The sequence below is a fragment of the Schistocerca americana genome, chromosome 11, assembly GCF_021461395.2.
Source record: "Schistocerca americana isolate TAMUIC-IGC-003095 chromosome 11, iqSchAmer2.1, whole genome shotgun sequence".
Taxonomy (NCBI): Eukaryota; Metazoa; Arthropoda; class Insecta; order Orthoptera; family Acrididae; genus Schistocerca; species Schistocerca americana.
The window spans coordinates 198,082,630-198,109,869 of NC_060129.1; the positions used below are offsets into that span (position 1 = coordinate 198,082,630).

The window sequence follows — 27,240 nt, forward strand, 5'->3', positions numbered from 1 at the left end:
CTGGGATGAAGCTTCTTGATGACCTGTTCAGGTAGACCTGTCCCCTTCAGCAACTTCCGGGTCTTCCTGTCCACCTTGTCAGTGGGGTCACCATCTAGTGGTTTGTAAGCAGTGTCTTCCAGAAGTTGTTGCACCTTCCAATCATACTCCAACTTGTTTAATATGACCGTGGAGTTACCCTTATCAGCTGGCAGTACTACAACGCTGTCATCCTCCCGTAGCTTCCTGAGTGCCACCCTTTCCTCACTCGAGATGTTGGATCCGACATCTCGAGATGTTGCATGTCAACACCAAAATTGTGTCACAGACGCCAAGATTTTGGGACAGTGTCATAAAGGAGGCCATCGAGATCAAGGTCACAGACAACTTAATAAACCGAGACAGCGGTTACCAGCTCAGCTCGGCGTGGAGTCTGGCTCTGGAGTTTATCAAGGGCCCAACGAAAGGAACAAAGAAACTCCTCAAGAAGTAGTAACACCTCAGGAGCAGTGCCAGGCCGGCGCGGACCGCGAACGGAGCGCCCAACGCGGGCGGGGCTTTAGAGAGCTGCCACAGATGGCGACCAAGTCGGGCACGGACGTCCGAGGGAGCACCGGGGAAGAGACAACACCTTACAAGTAGTGCCTGGCGGGCGCATACGGCAAGCAGAGCGCCCAGCACCCTCTGGGCATAAATATTGGACGAGATCCTCCAATACGGCAGTCTCAGGTAGCACCTGAAGAAGGCAATGAGTTACGTGGCCGAAATATTGTGCCAGAGCGACACAAACATTCGGGAGTAGACCCGGTTATTCCACGTGTCAACATCTCGCGGGGAAAGCCTGAAGAGTTACAAGAAATTTGTTACTTGCAAAATTAAATAGCAAAGTACATGAGTGAGCCTCGTGTGTGAAGGCTATTTCACTTTGATTCATAAACGCAAACCGTATTCTTTTAGCAGATTTAGTCGACCGACGAGATTGTAATATCTCACACTCCATTTGTACGATAAGAGCTACCGATGAAAAATCTGATGAGAGGATGCGAAATCTGGCTTTCAGATCTACCTGACCAATAATTTTTTAGAATAATTTGTAACTGAAATTAAAAAAATCTTAAATATGTTTCGTAACGCGTTTAAAAATTTGTCTTATGTGCAAAACAGCACTGTAAATGGCAAAAAATTCGGAGGAGGGGGTAACAGAAAAGAAAAAGACTGCTGCGATTGACTGAACCGAACCAAACAGGCGAAATATACAAATGGCAAGGGGAGCCAGAAGCATACACATATTGAACAATTTATTCATTAGCAAGTGTTCCAGCAAATTTTTACATTCCGGAAAACGCAGCAAGCAGTGTACATAACTTGTTTACGATTACCTTAGCGCGTAGTAACTAAGTTTTCCCAGCAGTGGTGATTTGCAGCATGAATGACTTTACTGATGCCGAGAACTGACTACGTCACTCAGAGTGAACGATGCTTATCGGATATTTCTGTTGAGGCACTTATGTCTTATTGCTTTGTGCATAATTTAAATTGTCAATACTCGCGCGGTTTGAATATTGATTCGTTCGGCAACTGTTTTCATGAGTATCGTTGCCAACGTAGCAGCATACAAACTTATAAATCAATATGGCGTTCAGTTCGGCTGGCAACAGCTGTGAATTTTTTTAATTTTTGTATTGATTTGGTCCTCATCCTCTTAATCAGATTATGGTTCCTACGGTCTGTTGAAGCGATTTTGGGTGACAAATCATACAGTGCTTCAGTCGTAAGTTTTGTTAGGCGTCCGTCGCTGTTTGACGTGTGTGTCCCGGTAACTGATAAAGACTTCAGTGGGAAGCTGAAAAAAAGAAGAAAATAAAACCACAGAAACGGGGAACGGGCCCGACGCGGTTGCATCTGTGCCTGCGAACTTTTATTGCATATGATGACCTCTCCCACAGAACTAACAACTTCGTGATAAGTGCTCCTGTGTAAAGTGCTAATAAAAAGTGTGTTGAACGAAACATGAAGCAAGGCATTAGTTTCTCCGAAGGTTACGTACATGCTTACACGAGATTGATTATGCGAGAAGATAACATTAAGTCAACACTGTGTCTTCAAACTCCATGTTGCTGGCTGTTTCCTTAGCGTGCGGTGAGTGCGATCATTCATGTTGTTTAGCTCCCAGCCCACAAATCATCATAGAGTACAGAACAGTACGTGTGAGAATGGTTATGAGACAGATTCCGTGAGATAGACTATTTTCAACGTCATTTTTAGTATAATTGGAAAAACTTTTAGTAAGTGGTTCCATTCTGCGCAGAAGTGTATAATTCTCTTTGATTTTTTTTTTTGTTCAATTGACACGTTCTACATCATGGCATGTATTGTCAATATGATTTCTGGAATAGGATACTAGGTAGCTGGGAGTCCTGGTTTTCTGCTGTGGTTAGAGAACATATAAATTGGCCTACTCATTTCAGCAGTGGCGCAACAGATGTAGCTTCACTTTAACTTTTAAAGCAAATGACTACATCTATGATCGTAGAAATGTTACACCGCCCTGGTTCTACACCATTGGCATTTATTTGTTATTCTAGATGAAGCAAACAGGTGCTGTGGATATATAGGCTATTAGGACGCTATGGACCTTTATTATTGTCAGGAAATTAAGGACTCTCAAATTTTTTGTCTGTGTGATTTTAGAAGTACATCTGATTTGAAAATTCAACAGAAATCTGCAGTAATTAGAAGATAATGTAAAAGTTTTACAGTAACCCATTTTTTTAACAAATCACATGCGCACAGTGGGGCTCTGATTGTTTACACACCATACTATTCTTTTTGATGATATACTTCTCCCATAGGAAATAAGATAGCTTTATTGATTACATTCAAGAATAGTTCATGTTAATTACCTAGTACAGCACCCATTTTGCGTATTTCACTACGTCTTATTCATATTTCAATTTATAAATTTTTTAAATGTTACTTAAAATTGCACCTATGCAAGTTGAACCCTCAGGTTCTTGTCTTATAAAAACATTTACATTTTATTGAATACATAAAATATAACATGGCTCATTTCTTGGAACAGAGGAATTGGTGTAAGTCAGATTACTTCTGACCGACGTTAGATATCTCCACCTGTTGCCTACCGTGGCTACATTAGATATTGCCATATGTTGCAAAGTGTGGCTACTAAACAGTGCAACAGACAATGAGACATGAAATGGGCAGTGAATGTAATATTGATTTGACTGCACTGTGTAATTCCTCTCTCCCCCCACCTCCCACCCCCCTCCCGCCAGAGATATGTTTTTCTGTCACTTCCCTTACTATCATTGCACTATCTTTTCACAGCCTTTTGTTGCTGTGCAGATTCTCATTTACTTATTCATCCTTAGACAATTTCGTCCAACAGTATAGGATATGTCGGATTCATTACTGAAATAATGATACATATATAAAACTTGTATATAATAGGTTAGGCTTACATTAGGATGGGCAGGAAGTCAGCCATGCCATTATCAATGGAATCAGCCTGGAATTCACTTTACTAACTAGGAAAAACAATGGACAATCCAAGTTAGGGTGACCGTACGAGGAATGAACCCCACTGCTCCCAAATGTGAGTCCAGTGCATTCACTTTAGCTTAACCACCTTGCTTTGGGAACTGTAATGAAAAACAGGAAAGGTTTGCGACGAATATTCAAAACACCAAAACTAACAAAAAGAAGATAGTTTTTCAAAGGAAACACCATCTCTTGGCAGTGAAGTGGAAGTCAAACCGAGAGGTTTTTTGTCTTTCCACAAAGCATAAGTCTACCAGCACTAGTATTCAAGTGAGCGCCAAAGGGGGAATAGCATAAATTGTAAAGCCAGACGTTATTATTGATTACACTAAGAATAAAGCTGGGGTTGACAGAGCAGATCAGTTCTCCAGCTATCGTCAGTTTGCCCGAAAAACTTTGAAGTGGTGGAAAAAGCTGTTTTTCCACTTGCTTATCGTGTCAACTGTCAACAGTTTTATTTTATATAAAGAGAAGAATAGAAAGAATGTATCCCTAGTAGACTTTATTCACAAAGTGGGGAAGAAACTGGCTAAGAAGGGCGGAAATATTTTTCAGCAACAAGCCGCTTCATCCTCACAAATTGAGAGGACATTTGCAAGGCACTTTCCAGAGAAGGTCCCACCCACTGCAAACAAGGTGAATACTACAAGGTATTGCAAAGTATGTTCAGACAAGGGGTAGAAAGAGATGGGTAAGCGCATCAGGAAGGAAAGTAGATGGTGGTGCAATGACTGTGGCGTTGGCCTTTGCGTCCCACAATGTTTCCAGGATTTTCACACAAAGGCTAACTACATCTGAACTATTAAATTACTCTAGTTTACAGGTATCTGCAGTTAGACAGTCCAGTGATATATTGTTTTAAATTTAGATACAGTAATAGTGGCATTACTCAAGAGAGAGATCATGTAAAACTTTTTTATCCACAACATTTTTGTGTTTTCTTTTTTTAATTATAACACCCATTTGTATTTTACATTGTAAAATAAACTCACATTCATGTAAAGCTCTTACTTTTTCCTTTTCAATGATACAAGAACCATATTCCTATCATTTTTCTGTTCTTTGCAATCTAATTTCAAACATCCATTAAATATGCCAGTTCACAGCCAAGTGCCTGGTGTAAAGAGGGCAGTGTTGAAAGTGTTAAACTTTTGTCTGTAGACAATCTTGGGATAGTTTCCATCTAATCTTTAGAAGTCTGCAAGTTCAGTTGTTTTGACACCTCAGTGACACTCTCGCATGGGTCAAACCGACCTGAGACCATTTGTGCTGCCATTCTCTGTATACATTCAATATCTCCTGCTAGACCTGTATTGTGTGGGTCCCACACACTTGAGCAATATGCCAGAATGGGTTGCATGAGTGATTTGTAAGCAGTCGTTTTTTTATATTTTTTTTAAGTGCACAATTTTACATTTCTGGATTTTTAAAGCCAGCCATTGCACCACTTTGAAATCTTATCAAGGTGTGACTGAATATTTATACAGTCTCATTCAGGCTACTTTATTGTAGATAACTGCATCATCTGTGAAAAGTCTGAGGTTACTATTAATACTGTCTGCAAGATCATTAAATATGAAGAGCAAGGGACCCAACACACTTCACAGCAGTACACCCAAAGTTACTTCTACATCTGATGATGGTTCTCCATCCAAGGTAACGTGCTGCTCTGTCCTCACAAACAAGAAACCCTCAGTTCAGTCACATATTGTGTCTGTTACCCTATATGATCATGTTTTTGGGAATAAGTGTAAGTGCGTCATTGAGTCAAATGCTTTTTGGAAATCGAGAAATACAGCATGTAGCTGACTGTCTCGATCCGTGGCTTTTAGGATGTAAGCTTAGAAAAGTGCCAGTTGGGTTTCGCGCAATTAGTGTTTGTTGGTACGGAGGGGGTCACTCTGTTTGAGATACCTCATTATGCTTGAGCTCAGAATATGTTCTAAGATTCTACAACAAATCGATGTCAAGGAAATTGGGAAAGTTGGACATAATGGTTTTAATGCCTTCAAACTCACTTTTTGGTTTCCTTGTAGTAATTCATTAAAATCTCTGTATACCGTGAGATCTCTTATTTGAGTCCCAATGAAAAATTCTTCATTAATTTTAGCCTCACTAACTTGTGATAAACTACTCTTTGTATACACAAATGCTCTTCCCAGTATTTGCATAGTTTTTGGTCAAACAAAGTTTTATATCAGTGGACACAATAAAGTTTCTTTGGATCTACAAGTGGTACATTTTTAACATTCTTCATATCAGGTTCATAGTGTTCATGCGTTGACCATTCTCTTGCACTTTTAATTCGTGCCACTTGCATATGAAGCAGCAAAACTTGGTATAACCTGCTTGTAAAAACAGCTGTAACTTTTTAATCTCTGCACATATGCCAACAATGTCTGCTATAGTATACAAATTAAACAGAAGTTTCACTCTCTGAGTTTCTTTCATTTGCTTTGCGTGGAAAATTGGTAAATGAAAGAAACTCACAGCATGAAACTTCTGTTGAATTTGTATACTACAGCAGACACTGTTAGCATATATCCATTGTGACTCCTTTTTAAATTTGGTCAGTAATAATGTGAAATATTGAAAATCAAAATTTTTGTTCTCCTGGGAGCTACTAGATAGGCAACTTGCAAATTGGTTTGTGAACTGTGTGCTGTGTTATGGTATAGTTTGTTAGTAACATAGATAGAGGGCAATCAGAGATATGGTCTTTGTGTACAGCGAATAGCATAGCAGTTTTTGAACCGTTCAACCAACCTCTAAGATCAGCAGCACAACCCGAACAATACATATGTAGTGCCAGTTACCTCCATATAGGTAATAGGGGGTATGAAACACAACACATTGATATAATTTGTATGCTTCCAATAGATTGTTGAAATTAATAAATACTTGTATCATTTATTGTTAATGATTTGTCAGTTAACTTCTACGATAAATTTCAGTACAGATCAGGGGTGGGGGAATATTTGTAGCTGTGGTGAGGATATTTAAAACGTTCCTTAATTCCCTTTTATTATAAGATCAGCAATGAATGCAACATGACAGATTTAAGAAACTAACAGAACTAATTAACATTACCTGTAATGCTATGGCAGGAAATGCTTGTTCTATAAGCAGAATACCTTAAATGGCATTTCTCAAAATGTAGATGATGTAAGTAAATGGACTGCAAATTAATGAGCAATCAGTCGTGCATTAGCAACTTCACTTACAGTTTCAGAAAAAGGAAAATCACTGTCCCTCCTTACTATTTGTTTCTGACTGTACACAGAGTCGAAGCTCTCGGTATCTGGGTCTTCGACCGCCGAGCTCTCCGGCAGATCCGTCGGCTGGTGTGATGCCCGGCACGGGGAGTGTCGGGCGGTGGCAGCGGCTCGTCCGAGGCCGTCACGGACCTCGCGGCCTCTCCAGTGGGTAATCCAGGAAGTCTGACCCGACGCCACTGCTGCTGGCGGAAAGCGACGGCCAACTGCATCCGTCTTGGAGGAACACACAACCGGGTGAGACGGAGTTCTGTGGCATAATTTTGGGCCTCGAGATTGCTTCCTGTGGAGTGAGTTGGTCCAGTGGGCACAGAATGTGGACAGAGAGTAAACTGAAGAGAGGTGGAAGTAATGAGCAGAAGCAGAAATGAGGTTAACAAAGCACTTATGTCAGAAAGTATCAACTTGTAGGTATGCTGATATCTCAGAAAATAAATAATGCAAGGCCAAACAGTAAACTGGAAATAAGAAGCAGTGCAGCACAGGCAAGAGGAGGTCTGCCAGTATTTTACATCTCCTGGTCTTAATTTGAGCACATACTGGATGCTTCTAATTAAAGCATAGCTACTCACGAAAGTCCAGTACTGACTGTAATTATTGTATGGCAATGAAACTTGCTGGATATTCTAATTTATCAATATGGAAAAAAAATACTTCCAGTTTTGGACACCAGGTGCAAATGTAGTGTTTCCTTTCCTCGGGGTTCTGCCGTGAAAATACAAAATAGAAAATCTGATTGGGTTTTGAATTTTGATGGAATAAGTTACGGATAAGGCGGACTTCATATTACTGATTGAGATAGTGCTGTAATTTGACTGTGAATGGCAGACCGGGTCGGCAACACTACAAAAACAGCCTGTAAGGAAGTGGCATCAGAAATAAATTGAAATTTGCCTTATAATTCTGTCAGAAACGTAGTATTTATTATAATATAGTCTTCGTGGCTGCGTCTGGAATACTTCTTAATTTTCTTGTAGGATGACCTGTTTTCATTGTTCGCTGGTCCTCTTGTTCTCCGTCTGATGAAAATTTCTTGAAGTTGTCACTGTCAGGATTAATTTATAAATTTGGCGATAACCATTTCGAATCACTACTGAAATAACTTCGTTTCGTAATATAGTTTTAATTTCCACTTAAAAGCATATTTAACACAGCGCTGAAAAATACTCGTCTTCAACTTATGAAGACAAGAGAGTAATCAACTAGTTGTTAAAACAAACACCTACACAAAAGAAAAAAAAAATCAAAATTATTTATAAAAATTTGTCGCTGGCACAGCGCTCTTCTGCATGCGCGATTGTAAATCATACCTTTGTACTGCAGAGGCGCAGTAGTCAAAGTACCGTTACAAAAATCTGGTGCTGTATGTTGTTTGTATGACTGTGTGACATCCAGTGTCTCATTTGATGAGCTGTAATGTGAATGAACAGTACGACCGTCGAGAAGAGAGACTGTGCACTGTTAGTAAAATTGTTTTATGTGAATGGCAGCAATTGATGTTCTGCGTTGAGAGAGTATCGCTGACTGAAAGGTCTGAGGTGAGGCAGGATGTCATTAAAGGTTTTAAAGAAAATGGTGATGAAATTCAAAAATATGGATGAAGTTGGCACCTGGAAGAGGAAGGCATCCTATACCAGTGGTGGTTGTTGATTAGGTTGCTGTTGCTGTAGCACGTGCCCCAGATAGTGCTTGTGCAGTGTAATGAGAACTGTCTGTCCCGTGGTCAATGTTACGAAAAGTTTTGCAATCTGTTTCACACTCTTCCCGTACAAGATCCAGATGGTGCAGCAACTGAAACCTCATTATCTGCAGCGGTGTTCTGAGTTTACTCTTCACTTTTTGGCACGGAAGGAAGTTGACGGCACTTCGATCTGTGGAGTGACGAGGTGCATTTTACACTCCAGGGTGCAGTGAATACGCAGAACAGCTGAATTTGGGGTACTGTTGAACTGCATATTGCACACGAAGAGTCGTTGAACTTGCCGTATGCAACTGTGTGGTGTGGATTCACGAGCATCTTTATTCTCAGTCCATTCTTCTTTGAAGAGAATACACGCAGAGGGCCTGTCATGTGGCCTGTGACATCTGCACGTTATCGAGACCACCTCGTACGGCACGTGCTTTGAGCTTTGGAAGAGTGCAGGTGTCTGTAAATCACTTGTTTTCGTGCGAGGTAGGGCAGCACCTCGTGTCACTCACGATCTGCTTAATGTGACCTTCCGAAACGTGTTATCCTCAGAAGTTTTCTAAATGTTTGGCCTGCGAGACCACCTGGTATGAATCCGAGTGCCTTTTGGCTGTGGGGGTGTCTGATGAAAGAATGCGTTTACCGGGGACGCGTTTGGTATCTACCCGATCTGAAGGCCAGTATACAGGAACACATCGCTCAGATTCCACTGGAATTGTTACGAACAACTGTCGATCGCGTCATTTTACGGACGTGGCACCTCGTCAATGTCTCCGGTGCTCGTATTGAACAAATTGTGTAAGCGGCAGTTAGTAATAAAATCGACATTAGGCCTTTCTCACTTGTTTGGCCTTTTCTGCCCGCATCCCCTTCTTACTCTGTTACATGTGAAAAAGTTTCTATGCACCTTTCTTGCATTCACAATACCAGGTTTGTACCTGGTGGCCAAAATTGGAACTAATTTTTTGCCAGCCCAAATTGGCAGTTTCACTGCCATATGAAAATTAAAACCCACACTGGACCTCTGTGAGTAATGCTCTTTAATTTTAAGCCCCCGGAATGTCTGGGGCACAGCAAAGTAAGGACAGAACAGAGTAGAATTGAAGCATTTCAGATACGGTATTACAAAAGCGTGGTGAAAATCGAGTGGGTCGATAAGGTAAGAAGTGATGTACCACCAGGGAAGAAAGGAGAGCGGAAAAGATTGACTAGCAAAAGGAACAGGCTGCCAGGGTGTGTTCTAAGATATCGGGGAATAGCTTCTGTTGTGCTAGACGAGCTGTAGAGAGTAAAAACTGTAGGGGAACCCAGAGTTTGGAAGACATCCAAAAAACAATGGGAGGTTTTGGATGTCAGTGTTGCTCTGAGATGATGAGGTTGCCGCAGGAGAGGAAATTGTGGAAGTCCGTACAAGAATGTAGGCTTATTTTCTGACCCCAACTTCCTGAATGCTATTTCTGCAATTGAAACTCTTGTGCTTCAACGATAGGAACACCATTCCCATCCGAGGAAGTTGTCCTAGCTACTCCTGGCCCATTCCCTCCCCTACCCCTCCCTGTCAACTCTTCACAGCTTCCCGACCGTGCCCTGCCGACTTAATCTGCTTCCACATCCCTAGAAATGTCCACCACCATCCACGAAACACACTGCTCCCAAAGACACACACTGTTGTCAGTCTTTCTACCAAAACTCTGACCCCTGCTAGCGTAAGTTTCACCGTGCCAAACTTGTAAAGGACCGTCTTCGCTCTATTCATTCTTTACAGTGGAAACATTTCTTCTCCACATACCCCACCAGCAAGAGCTGACCGAAACTTCAGATAGAACCCTGTTTAAAACGATTGCAATCTCTCTCTGACCGTGATCCTTCTGCCCTGACACACACTCGTCCCTCAGTAACCTCTCAGGAATACCTCATTTCTAACCTGGTCTCACCTTCCTTTCCTCAATCCCTCGACAGTGGTCCGTTATCACTCCTATGGACCACACAGCTGCCCGTAATCTGAAAACTGATCAGACCTTATCACACTTCCCAGAGACAGAGGCTCTGACACGGCGGTCGAAAATTGTAGCGACTGTGGCCGAGGATCTCTTAAAACTTTCCGACATTCCTGCATACGAACCACGAGACGGTCACTCCGTCGCAGGTGTCTGATAGGACATCCAGCAGCTTCTCGGTGCCTCAGGTCCTTCCAAAAACCTGACACCAGCAACCCCTCACATCCTACCTTTTACATACTCCCACCTTCAAATGATTGTCCCTAACCTCCTGTTGTAAGTGGCATTCCGTAACTAATGAAACACACTTTTTTTCTGAGAATGTGATGGTTTTACTCAGAATTCCAGTACACCATATTATTCCCCACTCTTTTGGCTACAAAAGCCTAATATCTGTGCAGTGTGCCTTATGTCACATTACTGGGAGAGCCTGTTCGCCCCTACGGTACCGCTCTATCGGTTGACGTCAGATCTGACGTCTTGCTGCACCGGTAACGTCCCCACCGTCCACGTACTGTTTCCTGCAGAGTTCACCTTTCATCGGCCCAGATAAGTGGAAGTCGGAAGGTACGAGATCCGGGCTGTAGGGCAGACGAGGAAGAACAGTCCGGTGAAGTTTTGTGAGCTCCTCTGGCTGTGCAGACTTGTGTGAGGCCACGGAGAGCGGGAAGTTCTCTTGCATTTTTGTGCTGACACACACATTGAAATTGTTTCTTCAATTTCGTGAGAGTAGCGCAGTATGCTTCTGAGTTGACTGTTGCTGTACAAGGGAGAACATCAAACGTAATAAACCGTTCAGAGCCCCAGATGACACCACATCTTTACTGGGCGAGCTTGTGGTTCTGAACTTTTTCTTCGCAGGAGAGGCAGTGTGGCATCACTCTGCGGACTGCCGTTTCGTTTCCGGTTCGAAGTGATGAATGCACATCTTATCACCTCTGACAATGTTTGACAAAAATTACCGCAATTGGCCTTGTAACGTGGAAGCAGCTCCACACGAAAATGGTCCTCTGTTGCCCTTTACAGTCTCCTGTTAGGCGGCGGGCAACCCAGCCGGCACATACCTTTGAGTACCCCAGCTGGTGGACGACTGTCTCAGCACTATCGGTTGCACAGTGAGGTGTCTAATTGCGATCTGTCGGTCACCTCGAATGAGAGTGGCCGTACGTTCCGATATTGCAGGAGTCACAGCCGTGTGCGGCTGGCTGCGTACGGAAGATCTGACAGGTTCGTGTGACCTAATCGTGACGAAGACAGACGTTTCGCGAGACGAGTTGTAGTGCTTTTGTTCGCTGCCGGATCTCCGTAGACATTCTGCGAGCGCCTGTGAATATCTGCGATGCTCTGGTTTTCCGCCAAAACGAACTCGGTGGGAGCTTTTCACTTGGAACCATAGGGGCCGAAGTGAGAATATTCCACGAAGTCCGACAGGAAATGCCGCACTTTTTCAACCAAAATTGGCAGAGAAAAAAGGTGTTGCATTACTCATTGAATGCCCATTGTATCAGGTTACCTTCCATTTGGAAAGTGGGTGTACTCAGCGACTGTTATGTGACTTAAAAATTATAGAGCGTAGCAATCAGTCATCCTTTTTTAGATTTTATTATGCAAATCCAGATTTCGGCTAGTAGCTTTTTTCGTAGCCTTTTTTAGATTTTATTATGCAAATCCAGATTTTGGATAGTAGCTAGCCAAAATCTGGATTTGGCTAGTAAAATCTAAAAAAGGGTGACTGATTGCTGCACTCTAGTAGCTAACCGAAATCTGGATTTGCGTAATAAAATCTAAAAAAAGGGTGACTGATTGCTGCACTCTAGTAGCTAACCGAAATCTGGATTTGCGTAAAAAAATCTAAAAAAGGATGACTGACTGCTGCACTGTATAATTTATATGCTCATTATATATTCGAGACATTGCTCTCTTCTTTCAGTGCCTTTCCACAATTCCTGTCCCAATCCTGCTCCCAATTGTGCATCCCGTGTCTCATTCCCAGGTCAGGTGCGAGACCTGCCCCGTACACCCACTCACCACCCCTTAGTGCAGTCGATTCACAGGGATTTCCTATCCTGTAGGAGTTGGGCCACGTATGAAAGCAGCCGTGTTATATATCAGCTGTGCTGCAATTATTGTATAGCATTCTGTTTGGGACGACAAGTAACCCACTGTCATATCACGTGAATGACCACCGACAAACTGTGGCCTTCCGCAAACTCGACTGTCGAGCAGCCGAACGCGCTGTGCACCGCTACGCAAATGATTTCGACAGCTGTTTCACTAGGCGAGCCGTACAGATACTCCAGTTTTCTCTGGACTACACAGGAGGGAATCGTCTCTCCGGCATATCCTTTGCTCTCACAATCCCCCTCGCTTAAACCACCACTAACCTGTTCCCACGGACTTCTTATCCTTTTCCCTTCTCACTTCAGTCCACACCAGTCCTTCCCCATACATGTCATGCACAGCCTTCGTCCACCATTCTTCCTCCGCCTCCCACACCCTTGCGGCATCACACACACACACACACACACACACACACACACACACACACTCACACTCACTCTCTTTCTTCCTCCTATCCCCCCCCCCCCCCCCCTTTCCCCTTGCCACTTTTCCATGCTCTCCCTTTCTCTTTACCTTCCCTGTCCCCCTCTTCATCTCCACCTGCCTTGCTGTTCCTCCCCTCTGTTTCCCCTCTCTCCCTCTCCCTACATCTTATATACTGTACCCCCTGAACTCTTTTCGTCCTGTGCGTCTCTTGAGATATCTGTCAAAACCTCTACTTCTTGCTATACCTGGACACGGGCGTGTGTTACGGTGTCTGCATAGTAGTTGTGTGACTCGGGTCTGCATAGTGGTTGTGTGACTGTCTGTACTTCCACTAAAGAAAGAGGGAGAGCTCAAAAGCTAGTATAAATAGTGTTTCTATGTGCCACACATTACAGCTACAGGTGAATGGTTGCCTTTCATCTATACACTTGTATGTTGCATAAATAAGGAAATAAGGATTGCAGGTAACTGTCCATGACAAATACGAGGCACGTTCAGAAAGTAAGCGTACTGTGACAATAACAGGCAGTGTTTTTTTTTCTTCCGTAGTATTGGCAACACTGGTATAGGAGGATCCCCTCGCCAGAGTGAGCATCGCAGGAACGCAGTAGTACATAAACTTGCGTCGATGACTGAAGTCACTCAAAAAGTGTCGATAATAAATCCCGCCAAGTGCGAGATGCGTGCTGTGAACCGCTTCGTACTTGTGGAACGAATAACAGCTGCTGATATTTCAAAAATCAAAGTGGTTTATTTTGAAGGTGTTACAAAGAGAAAAAAATGTGTTTAGGTGGTGTAGGGAGTATAGTGTAGGCAGAACAAATGTTCACGACGAGCGGAGGAGTGGAAGACCTTCCATTTTGTCTGACGAGATGGTGCGAAAAATCAATAAACTGTGAAGACCACCGATTGACAGCAGATGAAATTTGTGTGATGTTTCCACAACTCTGCAGGACTCTCTTATGTAAAACATTTTACATATAAAGCCTGCACTTTGTGTACTCAGAATGAGATTTTCACTCTGCGGTGGAGTGTGCGCTGATATGAAACTTCGTGGCAGATTAAAACTCTGTGCCGGCCCGAGACTCGAACTCGGGACCTTTGCCTTTCGCGGGCCCGAGTTCGAGTCTCGGTCCGTTTCGTCATGGATGAAACATGTATACATTACTATACTCCTGAGACCGAACAACAATCTAAACAGTGGGTTACCAAGGGAGAAAGGCAAAGGTCCCGAGTTCGAGTCTCGGTCCGGCACACAGTTTTAATCTACCAGGAAGTTTCTCATTAGCTCACACTCTGCTGCAGAGTGAAAATCTCATTCTGGAAACATCCCCCAGGCTGTGGCTGAGCCATGTCTCCGCAATATCCTTTCTTTCAGGAGTGCTAGTTCTGCAGGGTTCGCAGGAGAGCTTCTGTAAAGTTTGGAAGGTAGGAGACGAGATACTGGCAGAAGTAAAGCTGTGAGAATGGGGCGTGAGTCGTGCTTGGGTAGCTCAGTTGGTAGAGCACTTGCTTGCGAAAGGCAAAGGTCCCGAGTTCGAGTCTCGGTCCGGCACACAGTTTTAATCTGCCAGGAAGTTTCATTTCAACCATTCAGTTAACAGGCAATATAGCTGTAGATCATAGCAGCATATGCTGTTTGCATTAAAGGTTTTTTTGCCTTCTTGGAACAGATGTGGAATACTGACATCAGTTTCCTGTAACTTTTAAAGTGATATTTCCTCACCCACGTGTGTCCAAGGGAAAAAGAGAAATGTGGCAAGTTTCATTTCATTCAAGTCAGTGCCATTTCTGTACTGTCAAATGTACCGTCTTTTTATTCTTCATAAAATCATGTTCTATATTGCAATTACAACTTGGAAGTCACAAGCATCCTTTCTGTTTACGTAAATTTGTTTCTTTCTTGCATAAATTCGTGTCTTCCTTCATCTTCGTGTCAGACACTGGCTCTCCCGATCAGATGTAATGGGAATGACTGTATTCCAAGAGACCTGTAATTTTCATATCTAACTTTTCTAAGTGCATTACTTGTACCCATAAGTCTCGAGTTTCTCTTTGATACTGTAGATTTTTTATTATTGCTATTAGCCTTAGTCTAAATATTTTATGTATGTGTGACATTACCCTAAAAACGCAGTTTGCTTTTCTAGCAAGATAGTTTCTGCTAGTTTCGTTAATCTCGGGGTTAGACTGCTTGAAAATGCTGTGTGCAGCAGAGAAACACCTTTTTCATTTTCATTGTTTTCCCCTTCTTCAGTAAGTATAACAATGGATAGTACCTGTTCCTCCGGTATTTTATTTTGTGTCAAATTTTTACTAACCAGTTAATGTTGTGCTGTCGTATGACCAGCTGAGTTGTCTATTCCATTTTTCTGTGCAATAGTTGACCAACCATTTTTTACTGGTGCTGCAAGCTGTATTCGTGAGTGTTATTTGCTGCATGGACTCCAACCAGACTCTGGATTACTGTAGGTGTCGCCCTGATATTTATAGTGCAGTTTGCTTCCAGCACTTGCTACACCCTATGAGGATAATTTGTTTTTCAGGACCCACACCAATATTTCATGAATCAAAAGTTCTGTCAGTGTTTCCATCTGCGGTTTAGTTGTGCACATAATGGCAGCAGCTTGTGGTCTAGTCATTAACATCACTGCCTCTTGATCGAGACATACTTGGTTTCATTCCTGGCTGGATTGAAACTTTTCTTTGCTTCGGGACTTGTTAATGTTGCCTTCATTACAAAGATACAAAAACTGCCAAAGTGGCATCAAATAAAAAGACTTGTACCAGTTGGCTGAACAGCCTGAGACAGTGCTTAGCAGCCAATAATGCCATTCGATCATTTAATTTTTGTGTTTGAACTCGAATCAGCAGCTTTACTGAAAATCCAAAAGCAGACTTACAAGGGGAGGCCACGACATTTGGAATGTGGATTTATTTCAAACTTCGTACACTCGTAGTACTGCATGAAGACAACAAAATATGTAAGCAGTAACACGTAATTCTCAAGCATCATTGAGAAAATCGCAAGATAATTTCGGTCCTCAAATATATACCTGTGCTTGGCCACTTTTACCATGCAGCGGCGGCAGCCGAGTGGTTAGTGTCCAAGCTCCATAATCACTGGATCAAGTCCTGTTCGTATGGCTTCCCCCCCCCCCCCCCCCCCCCCCCCCCAACACAGTCATTTTTTTTACTATTTATATTACAATTGATGTAATGGGACATTATATCAATTTTTTTTCGACATTACGAGTACAAGTTGCAGGATGGTATTTTTCGTAAAAACATGGAAAACATAAAGTTAAATGGCACCAGCTGCATTGAATAAATGCTGTGTTTCCGTGGAAAAACAAACCTCGTTAACATTTTCAAAAACCTTTCTTTCAGACCATAATTTGGAAGCAAACCATGCATACTGCAGTATTTCCTTAAAAATCGGCGCTGATAATTGGTTATTCAGTATCGAGTGTATTTTAATAGCGTCTTCCGAGAAGCAATTTCTCGTTCTCTTTTGATTAAATAAAAATAATTTTGAAGACACGGACAAGCATACATTTTGAGTATCACTTTAGGCCTTTGGTCGTTTATTAGTCAATAGTTATGAATATTATATTATTTGTGATAATAAATATCGGTAGACTGCCAAATACATTGTAAATTTAATAAAAGTTCATCCGATTACACGTATTTTCCCCATTATATCAATTGTAATATAAATAATAAAGAAAATCACTGTGTTGAAAATAAATAATAATAAAAAAAAACCTGACGAACGGAACTCGATCCAGTGACTATGGGGCTTGAATGCCAACCACTTTTTTTAAAATTTCATTTTGTTCTATATTGTTCGTTGAATTTGTTCACGGTGGACGTCCGATGACACCCGTTCAGTTTGTTCATTGATCCGTTCGCTCAGTGTTTTTATTAGAAAGGGTAGCTGACGCTCTGACCGAAAACGCTGAGCTACAGTGCCAGTATGACTCTGCCGCTGCCGCTTCATGGTAAAAATGGCCATGCACAGATATATATTTGAGGACCGAAATTATCTTGTGATTTTCTCAATGACGCTTGAGGATTACGTGTTACTGCTTACACATTTTGTTGCCCTCGTGCAGTACTGTGAGTGTACGAAGTTTGAAGTAAATCTGCGTTCCAAACATTGTGGCCTCCCCTTGTTAGAGCTCCAGCCACTTATAAAAATTTCAGACTCAGGAAACCAACCATGTATTCTGCCATTTAAAACATTACTGGTACATTTGTGTTTGATATATCTGAAAGGTCCAAGCTTCAAGGTTTATTTTCATATTTATTTTAGTTCTTCAAAATATTACAAATTTTATGTTAATGAAGGCAAAAAGTTTAATTATTCTCCCAACAAAAAATTTTTTGTGTAACTGACCTTTGTATGAAAAATTTTGAGTTATTCTAATGTATAGAGAAGTATGTTGCATTAATTTGTTTCTTTCCTCTTTGTTTTGCCAGTGAATTGTCTCGTCTTCTCCAAACAGGTCTTGGAAACCCGTATTGGATCCAGCTTCCGTATGAGAGTCATCTGTGAAAAAGACAGGGTTAAGGCAAATAAAACATGACTAAATCGTAATTACAGCAGCTCTATCCGTAATGACAATGTTGTAGCAGACTGAATATGAATTTTCTTCAGCAGCCTGTTCCCACTGTGTTATTTCTTTCTTGGATCCAGAATCACTGAATTTCTCCTCTTGAGCTCACAAAATATCTTGCTCACTCAATAAATGTGACATACGTGTAGCAGAATTACAGCAAACTGCCAAACCTCAAGTACACAATCGAAACTCACGACGATGTGAGCATACGAGGGGGCGTTTGGAAAGTCTGTGCAAAAATAAAAACTACTTACATGTTTGGGGTAAACCTTTATTTTTCGACGTAGTCTCCTTTTAGACTTACACACTTTGTCCAACACTGTTCTAATTTGTTGATCTCTTCCAAATAATAGGAATTGTCCAAGTCTGCAAAATAGCTAGTAGTTGCTGCAGTCACCTCCTCGTTTGAATAAAATCTTTGACCCGCCAGCCATTTCTTCGAATTGGGGAACAAATAGTGGTCCGAGGGAGACAAGTCTGGAGAATAGGAGGGATGTGAAACGAGTTGGAATTCTGTTTCCATTAATTTTGCGACCACAACTGCTGAGGTGTGTGCTGGTGCATTGTCGTGATGGAAAAGGACATTTTGCGGTCCAATCGCCGCCATTTTTCTTGTAGCTCAGTTTTCAAACATTCCAATAACGATGAATAATGTGCACCTGTAATAGTTTTATCCTTTTCCAGATAGTCGATGAGGATTATCCCTTGCGAATCCCAAAAGACAGTCGCCGTAACCTTTCCTGCCGAAGGAATGGTCTTCGTCTTTTTTTGTGCACACTCTCCCTTGGTAACCCACTGTTTAGATTGTTGTTCGGTCTCAGGAGTATAGTAATGTATCCATGTTTCATCCACAGTGACGAAACAATGCTGAAAGTCCTGCTTATTCTTCCTGAACAGCTGCTAACCTTACTTCCAACACTTCACACGATTCTGTTTTTGGTCAAGAGTGAGCAATCGCGGAACCCATCTTGCAGATAGCTTTGTCATGTCCAAATGTTTATGCAAAATATTATGTACCCACTCATTCGAGATGCCCACAGCTCTAGCAATCTCACGCACCTTAACTCTTGTCATCCTTCACCATATCATGGATTTCATCAACGATTTCTGGAGTCATAACCTCCACAGGGCATCCAGAACGTTCAGCATCACTTGTGCCCATATGACCAGTCCGAAATTTTGAAACCACTTGTAAACTGTTCTAATCGAAGGTGCAGAGTCACCGTAATGTTTATCAAGCTTCTGTTTAGTCTCCTGAGGCATTTGCCTTTCATAAAGTAATGTTGAATCACCACACAAAATTCTTTTTCGTCTATTTTTTGACAATCACTCGACTTCCTTGATTCACACGAATGCCAAACACGAAGAAATAGACCAATACGGCTAAAACTTCGTGTGTGTTCTTTCCAAAGTTGCTACTAACTGAACATGACCTTGATACGCGCCGGTGGTATCATCTCTCGGACTTTGCATCGACTTTTCAAGTGCCCCTCGTATCTGGGCTGAACCAGTCGTGACAATATCTGTTACATTTGCTATTATTTGTTTCAAAGTAATTCCAGAAATTACTTACAGAGGGCAACACCTTTCAAGATAGGTAGCAAGATGCCCGTACATTGTTCTCATACAAAATGAGCCCAGTTTTTGAGTGACAAGTGGCTCGTGTGTTTAGAAGATCATAGCTTGAGCTATATTCTTGCGTGGCCTGAGTTGTACTTGGGCGCTGATGCCAAAGTGTTAATGAATCATTGAGGAGACTTTATGTATAAGAGTTGTGCCACAGAGCTCTGAAGAAATTCATTATTAAATAAACCTCCAAAAAGGTCCCGTAAAATTAGTTCTGCAAAATAAAGTTCCCTAGCAGATTTTTGATGATATAGAAAATTTTGCACCATTTTATATCCGTTTGCTCCTGTCTGTGTTTGACCTTCTATCTTTCCCAACTCTGCTATCCTTTCCGTTATATCTAGATCACTTTCTTCTCACAGGTCTAGTGTACTTGTCAGAAGAATCGTACCACAGGAACTCGCTGCAAGATCAGTCTTCTCATGTTGCAGCACGAGGAAGACGGACTCTGCCATGTCGACGGGACCACTGGCCCGCGGTGACGAGGCGGAGGGGCTGAAGACGCACATCTCGACAGCGCTCGGAGGACTGCTCGACCGAGCCCTCAACAACCAGCCGGAGAAGGGACTCGGCCCAGGGTAGGTGGAGCAGTGCATCATTCCGTATGTACGCACTTCTCTGGGGCGTACACTATCAGCTGTGTAGTTCAACTCGTGTAAATTTGTACATTACCATTGATGTGTAGTGTGTGTCATATCTTAGACAAGTATTTCAACCACATCGAATTTTTAACTCTGGATTACTATTTACTGTAACCGATTCACTTCATTGGATTTGGTCCACTGTTGCTGTCAATAGGTGTGGTATGAATATTCACTGAAAAAATGTTGATTCTTATCTAAAGAAATAGTGCCGTACAAACATTCTTCCTACATTTCTCAGAATGATAGCACTTCTCTGTCTGACTAACCCAGATAGCTGTGCACATTAAAAGCTCCGCTTGTGGGACGGGAAGGTGCACCGGCCCCTGGCTGAATTCGCACAGAGGATTGATGACGGGAGTGAGTGTGTCGGCCAGCCTAGATGTGGTTTTTAGGTGGTTTCCCACATCGCGCTAAGTGAATACTGGGCTAGTACCCAAGTCTCACACCAGTTACACGAATCGCAAACACGTAGAAAACTTCCACTCACTTTCGCACGTATAACACAAGCAAACAGTTGGCGTACACACATTCCGTCCTGGATGGTAATAAGGTGGCAGCAAGAAGGGCATCCGTGTCCCCCCCCCCCCCCCCCCCCATCCTCTCTCTCTCTCTCTCTCTCTCTCTCTCTCTCTCTCTCTTGCTCGCTCGCACTCTCTTCTGTTGAAATGAGTGTATGATTGAGACTTCATCTTTTTCATCTACATCTACATAAATACTCCACAGGGCACATTATGGTGTGTAACCGCCCCCCCCCCCCCCCCATCTCCTCCCACCCTTCCTGCCGTCCCTCAAGAATGCTTATCAGCGACTATGGTGGTGACTCGATAACTGGACTGGTGGTTGTCATAACTCTGGATAATCAAAAATCTGGATAATTTGTATTGAGAAGGTGATTTTTGTGTTATTGACTCTAGAGAGATGTCCTACATTGCCCGTGTATGGTTATCTTTGAGGTTCATTGTGTGGTGTCACAAGGCTTAGGCCTGTCCCACCGCTAATTAAATCGACCAAGACTTATACGAAAAATTGTAAGAACAGTTGGTATTATTATGTCCTTTGAATTTGTTTTTTGGGTTTTCAGAAATACTGTGGGAAGAAAGTTTATTTATGTTGGAGGTAATGTGGAAGACGTTGCCCAACGATCTGCATGAAAGTACGACGTAGTGGTAAGTATGCAAGGAATAAAACGTATGCTGCAAACTACCGCGAGCCACAGAGGAGCCCGGGCCGCGAGGGTGTTGAGCTTCCTACGTCGTCGTTGGATGACGTCAAAGGAAGAGATATTCTGCTTTCTCTTTGTAAACAGATCGATCGAGTCTTAAAAGGTTCTTGTAAAACGTACAGGTGGGTGACACAGTAGGTGGGACCGATGCCTGTAATACTTCCACAGTTATTAAAAAGGTGTTAAACGGCGAAACCAATAGTTCATCGTTTATATAGATAAAAAGTAGTAAACATATAGGAAAGTTGCGGCGTCAGAAGGAAAAGTGATACATCGCTCAGCAACGAAGAAGGAAGTAAACCGCGGGCATTACCTGCTGAAAACAAATCGACAGATGAAACAGTAAGTCTATAATTAAGCATAAAGCCATGTAACACTGCAATTGTCATATGATTAACATTGGGTTGACACGTAAATTTGTAGCATTTTTCCATAAGTTTAATAAACACAACAGATACATCTGACAGAGACTTTAGTCATCAATAATATATTCTCCTTCACTATTTACAACAGTCTGCCAATGCTGGGACAACTTTTTGATTCTGCATCTGTAGAAATCGTGTGGTTTTGAGGAGAAGAACTTGTCGAGCTATGTTTGGAGTGCCTTTTCATCCGGAAAATGAGTTCCTTGAAGGTTGTTCAGTAGAGAGCGAAAAGGTGAAAACCTGACGGCAAATGAGTAGGTGAATAAGGTGAGTGAAAAATGGATTCCTAGCCCAACTCTTGTATAGTGTTACTTTCTTCAGTCTAGCAGAATGTGGGCACTATCGTGGATAGCGTAACTTCACCCAGTCCTCCAGATCTTTGTTCTCGGATTGCGTCTGAAAGATGTCTCCGTTGTTGACAGTAAATGTCAGTGGTGACGGTTACGCCTCGAAGAAGCTATTCACAGTACACTACACCATTGTACGACGTTGCACGCTGCTCTTTGTACGGGGAGTTGTTGCTTGGCGCTCGACCGTTCGTTTCTTTTCTTTATGTTGAGGCACATAAGAGGCACCATGTCTCATCACCAGTAATTATACAGGATAGAAATGGTCGGAGGTGTTCACGAGCCAATTGACAACAGGCGAGCAGAGGTGCGCATAGGGCCGCCTGCTGATTTTTGCTTAGAGCGTGCAGTACCCATACTTCAGATTGTTTTGATCATTCCCAGTAGTGTGCAAATGTCGCAAAACGGTAGAATGATCACAATCCGTCACATACGACAGTTCTTGAGTGACTTGGGTCATTGTGGATTAGTGCATTTAAATGATTTTTGTCCAACCGCAAAGGTCTTCATGTACATGAAGAGTAAGCGGTGTCAAAACTATCCTTCTCAAAATGAGAAAACCATTTTCGTGCCATGCTCCGTGCAGTGGCATCATCCACATACACGGCACAAATGTTCCTTGCTGCCTCAGCTGCTGTCACCCATATGTGGAACTAAAACAAAAGAATATGTCAGAAACATTCCAACTTCTCCACTTGGCACTCCGTTTCCTAGCGATTGCAGCTCCACTCACTGTCTCCAAATGACAATACCAAACTCAGATAGCAACAGTGAACTACAAATAAAAAATGACAATTGATAAATAAACCAATAGCAACCAGAATAGCAACAAGCAAAACAAAAACGCTTCAAACTTATGCAATGACCTAATACATAATTTTTGTGGTTTATGCAAAATAATAAAAACAATTCTTGTAAGAAATTTCTTATAAGAAATTAAGAAGGTAGAGAGGAAGATTACTAGAAAAATTCTAGGACCACGATTCAGACTGCAGACCATCGAGACAACAGAAAAAGTATCAAACATTGAAACTGACATCAGAAAGAGACGAATGAAGTTCTGTAGACACCTATACAGATTTGCAGGGCACAGACTAACTAAACGTCTATTGGACTATGTGACATCCCGTAAAGCAAGATGGATAACTGAAGTCAAGAAGGATTTGACAAAAGCAGAAAGTGACATAACAAACACATTAGACAAGGATGCATTCAGAAGCAAAATTGATAAATGGAAGTTTATTCCAGAGATGGAACCAAAACTATATCAACCAAAGAGGACCAAAGAAAGAAAGAAGGCCTTCAGGGAAAAAATGAAGTAATATTGGGAAAATAAGAAGATATTTGCTGGTAATAATAATAATAATAATAATAATAATAAACCCCGTGGAGGCCTGGGAAAAGAATAGGCCTCCGGTATGTTCTGCCAGTCGTAAAAGGCGACAAAAAGAACAAACCACTAATAGGGCTAACCCCCCTTTTAGTGTGATTAGTTGGTTCAGGACAGAACTAATGAAGCCTCGGACAAGCGCCGTCATGGTCGGGGACAACGCTTGAACCCTATGCCCGCCCACAATGGTAACGACACTGTTAGCCAACTGGAAAATGATTTAAATCCAAATAGAGGTGTTTTGCAGGATATGCTTCCTGCAACCACCTTAGAAGGAAAACAAAGACAGAGGATGAGATGGTCATATGAAGTTAATCAACACCTCATGTTCTGTTATTACCAAGCAACAAACCTAGGAACCAACACAACTGGATACAGATCACAAGTATACACAACATTTATTACCAGATACCCAGAATTAAAATTTTTAACAGAACGACTAGCTGATCAGATCCGTGTAATAATCAAAAATAGCAGGATACCCCAGTCAGAATTAGAAAACATCAAACAACAAGTACAACAAATACTGGAACAAAATAATGTGCAATCAGAAGAAGAAGAAAATACAGTAATGGACTCAAACATCCCAGAGCAAACAAACAAAGAACAACACGCATCAATTAAACAATCAGAGGAAAACGAAATCTGAAGACAGCCACCAGAACACGCACAAATAGAACACGAAGTGACACAGATGTTAGATATAGAAGAAAAATTTCAGCTGACATATATAGAATACAAAGAGACAAATACAGACATTAGACCATTCTTGCATAGAACGCCAAATAACCCACAAGTCGAAACAACAATAAAAACTATCAACACAATCATACACAACAAAATAAATGAAAACACAACTATGGAAGAGTTACAACTACTGGTTTATATAGGAGCACTCACTACACTAAATATACACACTAGGCAGAGATCAGAACCAACCAACACACAGAAGAAACCCACAAAACCAGCATGGCAACACAAGCTACAGATCAGAATAGAAAAACTGAGAAAGGACATCGGACAGCTAACACAATTTATAAGAAATGAAATGTCAGAAGAAAGACGAAAAAGGTTAGGTAAAATCTCACAAGAAGAAGCGATAGAGCAATTAGATGAAAAGAAGCAGAAATTACAAACATTGGCCAAACGACTTAGAAGATACAAAAAAAGTGAAAATAGAAGGAAACAAAACCAAACATTCAACACAAACCAAAAGAAATTTTACCAGACAATAGATAACACACACATTAATATAGACAATCCACCAAACATAACAGACATGGAACACTTCTGGAGCAACATATGGTCAAACCCGGTACAACATAACAGGCATGCACGGTGGATACAAGCAGAAACAGACACATACAAGATGATACCACAAATGCCTGAAGTGATAATTTTGCAACATGAAGTCACCCAAGCAATTAATTCTACTCACAATTGGAAAGCCCCTGGAAAAGATAAAATAGCAAATTTCTGGCTAAAGAAGTTCACCTCAACACATTCACATCTAACTAAATTATTTAACATATATCTAAAAACAAAGATGATGTGACTTACCGAACGAAAGTACTGGCAGGTTGATAGACACACATACATACACACGAAATTCAAGCTTTCGCAACAAACGGTTGCTTCATCAGGAAAGAGGGAAGGAGAGGGAAAGACGAAAGGATGTGGGTTTTAAGGGAGAGGGTAAGGAGTCATTCCAATCCTGGGAGCGGAAAGACTTCTCTTAGGGGGAAAAAAGGACAGGTATACACTCTCACATACACACATATCCATCCGCACATACACAGACACAAGCATTAAATTATTTAACAGTTACATTGCAGACCCATACACATTCCCTGATACACTTACACATGGAATAACTTATCTGAAACCTAAAGATCAAGCAGACACAGCAAACCCAGCTAAATATCGCCCCATAACATGCCTACCAACAATATACAAAATATTAACTACTGTCATTACACAGAAATTATTGACACATACAACACAGAACAAAATTATAAATGAAGAACAAAAACGCTGTTGCAAAGGAGCACGAGGAAGTAAAGAGCAACTGATAATAGATGCAGAGGTGACATATCAAGCTAAAACTAAACAAAGGTCACTACACTACGCATACATTGATCACCAAAAAGCTTTTGATAGTGTACCCCACTCATGGTTACTACAAATACTGGAAATATACAGTGTAGATCCTTATTCGATACAGTTCCTAAACATAGTAATGAAAAATTGGAAAACCACACTTAATATACAAACAAATTCAAATAATATCACATCACAGCCAATACAGATTAAGCGTGGAATATACCAAGGAGACTCATTAAGTCCTTTCTGGTTCTGCCTTGCTCTAAACCCACTATCCAACATGCTAAATAATACAAATTATGGATACAATATTACTGGAACATACCCACACAAAATCACACATTTGCTATACATGGATGATCTAAAACTACTGGCAGCAATAAATCAACAACTCAACCAATTACTAAACATAACAGAAGTATTCAGCAATGATATAAATATGGCTTTTGGGACAGACAAATGTAAGAAAAATAGCATAGTCAAGGGAAAACACACTAAACAAGAAGATTACATATTGGATAACCACAGCTACTGCATAGAAGCGATGGAAAAAACAGATGCCTATAAATATCTAGGATACAGACAACAATAGGAATAGATAATACAAATATTAAAGAAGAACTAAAAGAAAAATATAGACAAAGACAAACAAAAATACTGAAAACAGAATTGACAGCAAGAAACAAGACAAAAGCAATAAATACTTATGCTATACCAATATTGACCTACTCATTTGGAGTAGTGAAATGGAGTAACACAGACCTAGAAGCACTCAACACACTTACACGATCACAATGCCACAAATATAGAATACATCACATACATTCAGCAACAGAAAGATTCACACTAAGCAGAAAGGAAGGAGGAAGGGGATTTATCGACATAAAAAAAAACCTACATTATGGACAGGTAGACAATTTAAGAAAATTCTTTCTAGAACGAGCAGAACCTAGCAAAATACACAAAGCAATCACTCGCATAAATACATCGGCTACACCATTGCAATTTCATAACCACTTCTACAACCCTTTAGATCACATAACATCAACAGATATGAAGAAAGTAAATTGGAAAAAGAAAACACTACATGGCAAGCACCCGTATCATCTAACACAGCCACACATCGATCAAGACGCATCCAACACACGGCTAAGAAAAGGCAATATATACAGTGAGATGGAAGGATTCATGATTGCAATACAGGATCAAACAATAAACACCAGATATTACAGCAAGCATATTATTAAAGATCCCAATACCACAACAGATAAATGCAGACTTTGCAAACAACAAATAGAAACAGTAGATCACATCACAAGCGGATGTACAATACTAGCAAATACAGAATACCCCAGAAGACATGACAATGTAGCAAAAATAATACATCAACAACTTGCCATACAACATAAACTAATAAACCAACACGTTCCCACATACAAGTATGCACCACAAAATGTACTGGAGAATGATGAATACAAATTATACTGGAACAGAACCATTATAACAGATAAAACACCACCACATAACAAACCTGACATCATACTCACCAATAAAAAGAAGAAATAAACACAACTAATCGAAATATCCATACCCAATACAACAAATGTACAAAAGAAAACAGGAGAAAAAATTGAAAAATACATCCAACTGGCTGAGGAAGTCAAGGACATGTGACATCAGGATAAAGTTGACATTATACCAATTATACTATCAACTACAGGAGTCATACCACACAATATCCACCAGTACATCAATGCAATACAGCTACATCCAAACTTATGTATACAACTACAGAAATCTGTAATTATTGAT

The 27,240-nt window shown here is 41.2% G+C and overlaps 1 protein-coding gene across 1 annotated transcript in view; it reads left to right on the forward strand.

Moving 5' to 3' along the window:
- The first annotated feature begins 1,627 nt into the window (after positions 1–1,627).
- Positions 1,628–27,240, forward strand: part of LOC124553552 — a 262,796-nt gene continuing 237,183 nt past the window's right edge. The window contains exons 1-3 of the mRNA XM_047127399.1: positions 1,628–2,118; positions 6,824–7,052; positions 19,729–19,875. Coding sequence (XP_046983355.1) covers positions 19,751–19,875 — 125 coding nt within the window. The 5' untranslated portion in view covers positions 1,628–2,118; positions 6,824–7,052; positions 19,729–19,750. The remainder of the gene's footprint in view (positions 2,119–6,823; positions 7,053–19,728; positions 19,876–27,240) is intronic.